The sequence below is a fragment of the Pinus tabuliformis genome, chromosome 5_2 (assembly GCF_031772625.1).
Source record: "Pinus tabuliformis cultivar Carrire ecotype Pingquan chromosome 5_2, CPIR1, whole genome shotgun sequence".
Lineage (NCBI taxonomy): Eukaryota > Viridiplantae > Streptophyta > Pinopsida > Pinales > Pinaceae > Pinus > Pinus tabuliformis.
Genome location: NC_142306.1, coordinates 637,159,456 through 637,168,014, shown reverse-complemented (window position 1 = coordinate 637,168,014; position 8,559 = coordinate 637,159,456). Strand labels below are relative to the sequence as shown.

Genomic DNA, 8,559 nt, shown 5'->3' with positions numbered 1-8,559 from the left:
CTAACATTTAAATGTTTACACTCATCCATCATATCACTTTTAACTTTGTTGTCAACCGCCTCTTAGCACAATAAACTCATAATAATTTAATTAGGTAAAAAACAAAAAAATGATAAAATTTTAATAATCATATTCATATTTTTATGAAAGAGAGTTTCTTCATTTAAATATTCAATGACACAAAAAATGTAAAATTTTAATAATCATATTCCTATTTTTATACAAAGAGTTCCTTCATTTGAATCTTCAATCACACAAAAAAGATAAAATTCCAATAATCATATTCATATTTTTAATAATACAAAAAGTTAAATAGGCATGTGATTCCTAGATGTAAGGTAGGTTTTTTTTTTTTTTTTGACTCAACCTCCATAGTCATGGTCGTTTAAGTAGTAATAAAATGAATCCACTATAAACACCCATTCAATTCAAGTGTGTTCAATTTTCCTAGTAAAAAAAGGTAAATTCCAACCAACCTAAGTGAATAGAAAAATATAATAAAGTAAAATAATTCCGTAAAGATTAATAAATCCAAATAACATAAAACTAGGTGAAAAAATATACTTTGAATTTTGTATAACAAAATAAAATTTTAAACTCTCCCATCAAATTGGGAAAACTAATAATTTACCATTTTATTTTTTGAATAAATATTGAAAAATACATATTCAAGTCCCTCCTTATAAAAAAAATTCAACCAACCAAAATAAAAACCCCCTAGTTCACGAATCTAAAAATTTAGATATAAATATTTTAATTCACAAATTTATTAATAATACTCATCCATATATATTAACCACTTAATAAACATTATGTAATATTACCATTAATACATTATTCATAAATACAATCAAATAATAATGAACATACACAATAAATTACACATCATAGAATGTTACGATTAATACATTATTCACAAGTACAATATATCAATTTTATACTTTTTGAATTCCGTTTATACTTGATACTTGAATCTAGGTTTCTAGTTTTCGAATCCTGTTAAAACCCAAAACCCTATTGGGCAAACTTCACAGACACTCGTGTTCCACATCATACACCTATATATATATAGGTCAGTCTAAAATCCTGTATATTAGTAGCAGGGCCAGGAAAACGTTGAAGACTGAATGTGCCATGAAAATCAGAAGATTTGACAGTGAAATCTCTGTCAGCTATCAAGGATCATTCAAATTCTTCTTTTTCGCGGTGGCATGATCGATTGAGCCATATATTAAGTATCACTATTTCCAGAGTTCCTATGATTCTGGAATCTGTTATTCAATTGTCCTAAGCCATTTAGGATCATTATGTGTATTGCCCTAATTTGCTTGCAACAACACTCTTGCTATGAATGAGGGAAAATAATTCGAAATACCAATATCAGTGCACAGGTTTTCGAGTTTGGCAACATGTTTTCCTCTTTAGAAGCACTGGATGATCCTCTAGAACAGACATCAGGTTAGTTTACTGCCATTTTTACTTGCAAAACATTAAAAATAAATAAAAAGAAAGTCTTTCTGTTGATAATCATATTTATTTTAAAGCAGATTATTCATTAGTGTTTGTTTCTTTGGCAGTTCCTAGAGTTAGTGCATTTCAACCAAAGGCAAAACCCCGTGGAAGGAAACCCAATAATGCATCAAATACTTCAGGCAAAACCAAAAACAAATATGTGGAGAAAAAGCCATCAAAACAACAGTTTGCCAAGGTTGATCTCTCCGAAACTAAAGCTGATGATGAGGATAACTCTGTTGGTCCGGCAGCTAGTCCTTGTCAGGACACAGTTGGATCTCTCCTAATCGTCCCCAGCACTCCTGCAGAGAACCCACTTGAGGGAACCTTGGTTTTAGATGTGGGTACACAGTTGTGTACTCATTCGAATCCTCTAGTATCGGACCCAGCAGGGGAAAATCTAGTTTCCGTTCAAGAGCCAGTATCAGTGTCAGATTCAATTCCTTCAGTTCAGGAACCCGCAGGCACAGACAGAATCCTAATATCCTCTTCGGTCCCATTGGTGTCTGACCCAGTAGACGAAATTCCTGTTTCAGTTGCTACAATACCTGAGCCTTTGAATACTCTCCCTTCAAGTCCTGTTGTTGAAGAAGCTCCAGTTTCAGTTACTTCAGAGCTTGATCCTTTGATCAGGCAGGCGACACCCCAGTTAAGCTCCCTTGCAGAGAAAGTAATAGAGGAAGTTCCAGTTAATGAGAATCCTCAAGGTGAAGAACTTCTTCTTTCACTTGCAAAAGCTTCCCTTGAACAGTCATCTCAAAATAGCGACGAGTCTCATTCTGGTGATGATACCTACAATGCTTCCTGCCTTTCTCCATTATCCAACCCTGTTGTATGCAAGACTTCCAGTGTTACTGAAGATGACAAGAGACAGACTGATGTTCGAAGATCCAGAAGAAAGGTCAGTGTTCATTTACATTCCTCATATTTCCTTTTTGTCTACGGAGCCTGAATTTGCAAGTCTGCCAATGATGTGGATCGGATAAGTAGAGGAGCTCAAGTGGTTAATCATTGACTATATTTGCGTTTTAACTTATATAAAAAGGCTCACTCTGTTATTGGTATGCAACTCACTGGTTTATTTGACATATGCCAATCAATCAACCATTTTAGCATTGCCATATATATATATATATATCTTAGTCGTTGTTTGAGGTTGGGATTTACCGTACTGTAAGTGCAGCCACTGTTGGATTAATTAAGACTATATTTTTCAGTACTGACACTATTGGGTGTGATAGCCCCCATAAATGGTAGTTAAAGTGGAACTGAGTTATTGAAATTTTCATACTGTCTACATTCTCTATTGATACTGCTATTTCATCACTGTTGCCATTTTAATTGCCATTTGGGAAGACTGTAAGTAGTATTGTGTTATTAGCGCAATAAGTTTCATGGTTGAAACCCTAAGGGAAAAATAATTACTCTAGGACACTACATTGTCCTCTTCAAGGTCGAACATTACTTGTCTACTCCATGCTGAAACCAACACCTGCAATATCTATGCTTATCGATAGCTTGCATCAATAGTAAAAGTATAGAATACATAATAAAGCTTTGCTATAACATTGTGTCCCGTAATTAATGTATTTTCTTTTTTCTACTGCACTCCATTCATGCATTTAGCACAATTTGAAGATTTGTCTTCTGCAAATTGAATGTATGTTGTGTTTATTCATGAAGCAGGTACCCATGCCTCTTCGTTTTACAACAGAAGTTGGAGAGACTAGAGACGATGCTTTGGAAACTAAAGGTTTACAGTCTTCTAATAAGCGGAGAAAAGTAAAAGATCAGCAGTCTCAAAATGGTATTTCTGACCCGGAAGGTAGGCCTAAAAATAAAAAAGAATCAAGAAGAGTTGCACAAGACTTGAGAGTAGGTCAGAAAATTTCAAAAAATGGAGAAAATTGTGTTGAAAACTTATCAGAAAATGGAACAGAGAAGATAACCAATCTGGATGATTTAAACAAAATATCCATATGCAGTACAGAAAACATTTCTGTGAGAGAACCTGTTAATGACTGTACAATATCGCAACAGGAGATTGTGGAGAACAGTGAAAATGTGTCTGTTTCATACACAAAAATCCTACCGGAGGAAGCTATAGCTCCAATGAGTTGTCAAGATAAAGAAAACAATCATCCACACAGAAATTGGAGGAAAAGATTGAAAGCAGCACATGTTACTGATGAGTCGGCAGCAGTGCAAAATGACATGTTAGAAGATAGAGGAAATGTACGTATTGAAAATACTGAAAGACAGCCAGGAAAAGGGGCTACTCCAGAAGACAGTAGCTATGACAAAAATAATAAAAAATCCAGGTTCTCAAGGAAACAGGCGAGGAAAGTTGCAGATGGCACTGCAGTAGCACAACAAGAAATTCTAGATCTAAACATTCTAGAAGGCGTTGCTACAGGAAATGATCTGGATGAACACAATAGCAAATCAAAATGGTCAGGGCAGAAAATGAGAGGTAGTAAAGCTGCCTATAATATTATGAAAGATTCTGAGGAAATTTTGGAAGACAGAGAAAATTCTTATGTTCCAAACACAGAAACTCTCTCTGCAGAAGGGGTAATTCCTCTAAATAATTTAGGTGGGAAAACCAGCAGTCAATCCAGATGCCGCAAACGAAAAACAATGACTTCAACAAAACTTTCAGAATGTGGTGATTCAAATAGAGGTGCAGGTGATGTTGGGAAACCCTTGAAGGATCAGGAACTAAACGGAAATGTTAAAGATAAAAAGAGACAGACAAAAAATAGAACATCAAAAAGTGGGAAGTCTTTGGAAGCTGCAAAGAAGAGGTTCTCTCGGAGCACGACAAGACATTGTAGGCGTGGTAAGTCATGTGGGGATATATTTGGTGAGAAGTTTTTTGCTATTTTAAAGTTTTAGTTTTTACTTGTATCTTTCAAAATTTAATTTACCCTTTACTGTTCCTATTGCTTGAATGGAAAATTCTCTAAAAAGATTTATTTCTTGCAGTTGAAAAGCATTTACTTGACATCCCTGAAGGTGATCTTGACTATTCAAAGTTGGCCATGAAGGATCTAATCCGTCTTGCAGAAGCAAAAGAAAAGGAATTGGTATTATTTTCAACTCTTGCTCAGTACCTTTTCGTGTTTGGAATTGAATAGAGCAAAAGAAGTCGCTCCCTGCTTTTCCTTTCGTTATTTTCCTCCTCAAACTATCCTGCGCGATTTATTTTGAGAAGGGGATAACTTTTACGCAGATCCATCTCTATTCAGTATTGCAAACAAATAGACCATGCAAGTTGTATTAGCTTAGATTGTTGCATGATTTAACAAATAGAACTTGTTCCTGTACTTTATTCAGTCAACAGTAGCTTCACTGGTAATCTTACAATTCAAGATAATTCCCATAAACTTAGTTTATAGTAGCTTTGTCAACAATCATATAATTCTAGAGAATAATGTTCATTCCATCTCAAAGAGAGCAGTACAATTGCCTGAAATCTGAATACTCTGGTCAAGAGCACCATGGTAAAGTTTGTCAACGATGGACAATTCAGTCCTTTAGAGTTTATGAGCTATTCCTTTGTTTCAAACTTCACAATGGTGTTCAGGGCATGCATATTTTCTTTTCATTGAAAGGGCATACATATTTTCATGAACCCTTTTCTTTGCACAAAATAGTCGTTTCATATTGTCTCACCGGAAATGTAAATAAATGTTTGTTTGATAATTTTAAAGGATTGTTAATGCCTTTTTTTATCACGACTTGTGATTATCATTTCATCTTCATGAAATGGATTTGGTCCCATAATTGTCGGATGGCAATCACTGATTAACTGTCAGGGTTCAAAATCCATGGATTTAATTTGCTTACCTTCGTAGGACAAGGACACATGCAAATAGCAGATGTACATGACAACAGATCCTGGGTCTCTCATTTCCAACAGAAGCTCGAGTGTCATAAGTTCTTTTAGATGCTTTTGTTTTCTATAATTTGTAAATTTGTAAATAAAAGAGATAATTCTGCATATGTTCAGTATTTGCCACGATTCCTTTCAATACCATGAAAGCATGGAAGGTAACCAACTCTAATGCTAATGGTTCAATAGTCCTTTGTAGAGTTGAGTGGTTGATTTTTGTGCTTATTTGTGTTGTCTATAATTATCTGTGGAAACCCTTGAAATATTGGCAATGATAAATTAAAATCTTGGTGCAGAATCTAGTAATATAGCTTTTGTTTTATGCAGAACAAGCAAAAAGCTACAAACAAGAAGTCATGTTTATCCGAAGCAGCTCTCAATTCCAATGCAAATGAACCTGGCAAAGAATCACAGGAAGATGAAGGGTAATAAAAAGTGTCTTCTACTATGTCTGATGTATGTTTCAATTTGTTGTCTGTTTTCTCCTTAATCTAGTCTAGTTTGTTCTTTGTTGGAAATTTAAAGCAGCATCCAGGACATTTTGCAGAATGGCATTTATTTTCTTTGAAGAGTCTCTAAGAAAACCTGAAACAACGTTGTTGTGGTAAGGCACAAGAAATCTATGATTGATGAAGTGAGACTTCTGTGAAAATAGGGCACTAAGAGCAGTGATCATTTAGCCTTGATCTAAGACAAGGCACTAACTCTCGCTCATGCATAATTACAAGAGTGTTTTAAGTGTCCGCGTTAGCAAATATTATTGTTGGCATCGCATAAAAAGACATCTACACAGGCATCATGCCTCTTGCATGTCACAATTACATGTAGCCATAAAACATTTTTGTGGTTCTGACAAGAATCTGTGAAAGCAATCTGCAACAGCATGACAACACTTTCTGGATTTTTGTGCAAGGATCCCATTGTAGCCCACAATTTAGATTGTGGCTCCTCAATGTTGTGAACCCACAAACCTTTTCCTCTGACCCACAATTTTGATTGGATCCTTAGTGTCATAGCCTTGCAAACCTCATCTATGAGCAATAGCAATCTGTACTCAACATCAAATGATTTTCAAGGATTAATGTGTTGCTGGTCGATCGTGCATTTAATAATTTGAGGCGGCTAATTCATGGCTTGAACTGTAGTTGTTTCAAACTAAGATTTTATCAAAGCAATCAATAAATTTGCACCCAAAACATTCATCAACCTGTACTCAACTTCAAACCACATCACTCAGAAACAGGGTCAACTTTAGACTTATTATTTTTACCCACAGAAAGCAAGAAACTTTAATCTGGTCAATGGAACGAATAATAACAACTTTTTAAAACAAAGAATGCCGACCTTTGATACATAGTATGCCTGTAGGGAAAGAAACTTAAAGTGCAAGTATGAGGAATGAAACAGTGCAAGTAATCTTCAACCATAGCTACTAGAAGATCATTCTTCACCAATTTCTTTGAAAACAAAAACCAGAGAGGGAAGAAAAGAACTTGAAAACATGCATTGTCTGAGGCTGTTTTTAATATTTAGTAACAAAATGAGCAACTACAGTCAACTGTAATCAATACTAACCTCTTGACACTGCAGACTGGGTTTAATACCCCTCTTGATTGAGCAGTTTAGTGCCCAAGCCAGAGAGCAATTCCAAATTAACCAGAGCAGAGCATAACCACCAGCCAAGAATGTGAAAATGAACTACAAATTCGGGCTTGCAGGTGACAACCACTTCCCAAGGCCAGCCAATTGCAAATCTGGGGAAATAAGGCAGCCTTCTATTCCGAGTTAATGCACGGGCAGAGTAGTGGCCACATCAGGCCCCAATTGTAGATCTAGGCCATTGATCAATGACATAACAAATGCCAATCCTCATCGAAATCAAGACAAGTTATTTCGAAGTTCAACACGATAAATGTGCACAGGGTGATGAGCAATGAGTCCCAAATTGTTTTCCAAGTTTACAACACTGTTAACATATCAATGTCAAGACCTTTGAACATAACCAATGACACGAGCTAATGTATATCAACCATAAGTGCATGCCTAGTATGTCATAGCTCACTTATGCATGATAGATGTATGCTTGTTAGGTAATAAACATTTGGTCCATGATTAGAATTATTTGCTAGATTTTCATTTTCAGATTGGCAATTCAAACATAACTCCTACCCCATCACTCAAGAGGTATCATAAGGTGCTAGTCTACTAAGTTCTAACTTGTGGTGGAGGATATTTTATTTTAGGGAAGCCTCCCCTAGATTTTTAGGAGTTGGACTAAAGAGTGGGGACTCATGTCAAGATGACAGTGGACACTTAATTTGTGTGGTGCCACCTTAGCATCATGTACGAACCTTAACAAGATTGCTAGTTTGGATGGTAACAGGATGAAAGTTCACAAAAGATAGATTTAGGGAACCTCAATGTTGAAGTAAAAGTTTTGAATTGCATCAAGAGGTGATTCTCAACATTTCCACACTCAAGTGTTGCCGTCACTTTTTGTATTGAAATAGTGAGGCACTTAAACTGGGCATTAAACCTTTGTTGAGATTCTGTCAACAACTTGACAGATCTCTTCAACAGATCAAGATGTGTTTGCTTTTTCGGCCATCGAGTATTCACACTATAATTTCTCTCCACAGGTGGGCATGAAATGGCTTTCATATAGCACTTGGAGGACCGCTAGATTTTTCTACTTGGCGATGCATAATTCTATTAGAATATAAAATTTCCATGAGTATAAATGTGAAATTCTAGCGATAAATATTTTGAATTAAACAGCACCTGAAAGTACTAGGAAATCAATACTCTGTATTTATAAATTAGTGGTGTATTTTGTAAGCTCCAAACATGAAATTTGGGCTGTAGCAACAAACTACCAGCCTACCAGACCTGGCCCCAATAATTTGCAAAATTTCTCTACACCCTCCTCAATTGATGTACTCTGTTTTGATACAGTGGAATCCTTCTTAGATTACTGAAGGGAGTGCAAAGCAGATTCTGACAAACCAATTTTCAGTGAAGAATAACTCTCCCCTGCTAAAAAGGGACGGAACTGGACTAATCACTAACAATCCACAATTGCAGTCCTTAGTTTATTCCAACTAACTAATTGTTGTCAAAACTAATCGTCACTGATGGTAACTACAATG

At 35.7% G+C, this 8,559-nt stretch overlaps 1 protein-coding gene across 4 annotated transcripts in view; it reads left to right on the top strand.

The window, feature by feature from the left end:
- The first annotated feature begins 1,065 nt into the window (after window positions 1-1,065).
- The window catches only part of LOC149160668 (uncharacterized), a 66,844-nt gene continuing 59,350 nt past the window's right edge, over window positions 1,066-8,559 (top strand). For 3 of the 4 annotated variants that reach the window (XM_089436754.1, XM_089436752.1, XM_089436755.1), the window contains exons 1-5: window positions 1,066-1,458; window positions 1,578-2,413; window positions 3,196-4,354; window positions 4,501-4,601; window positions 5,738-5,835. In XM_089436754.1, the coding sequence (XP_089292880.1) occupies window positions 1,410-1,458; window positions 1,578-2,413; window positions 3,196-4,354; window positions 4,501-4,601; window positions 5,738-5,835 (2,243 nt within the window). In that variant the 5' untranslated portion in view covers window positions 1,066-1,409. The remainder of the gene's footprint in view (window positions 1,459-1,577; window positions 2,414-3,195; window positions 4,355-4,500; window positions 4,602-5,737; window positions 5,836-8,559) is intronic. The other variant, XM_089436753.1, reaches the window with a different exon arrangement.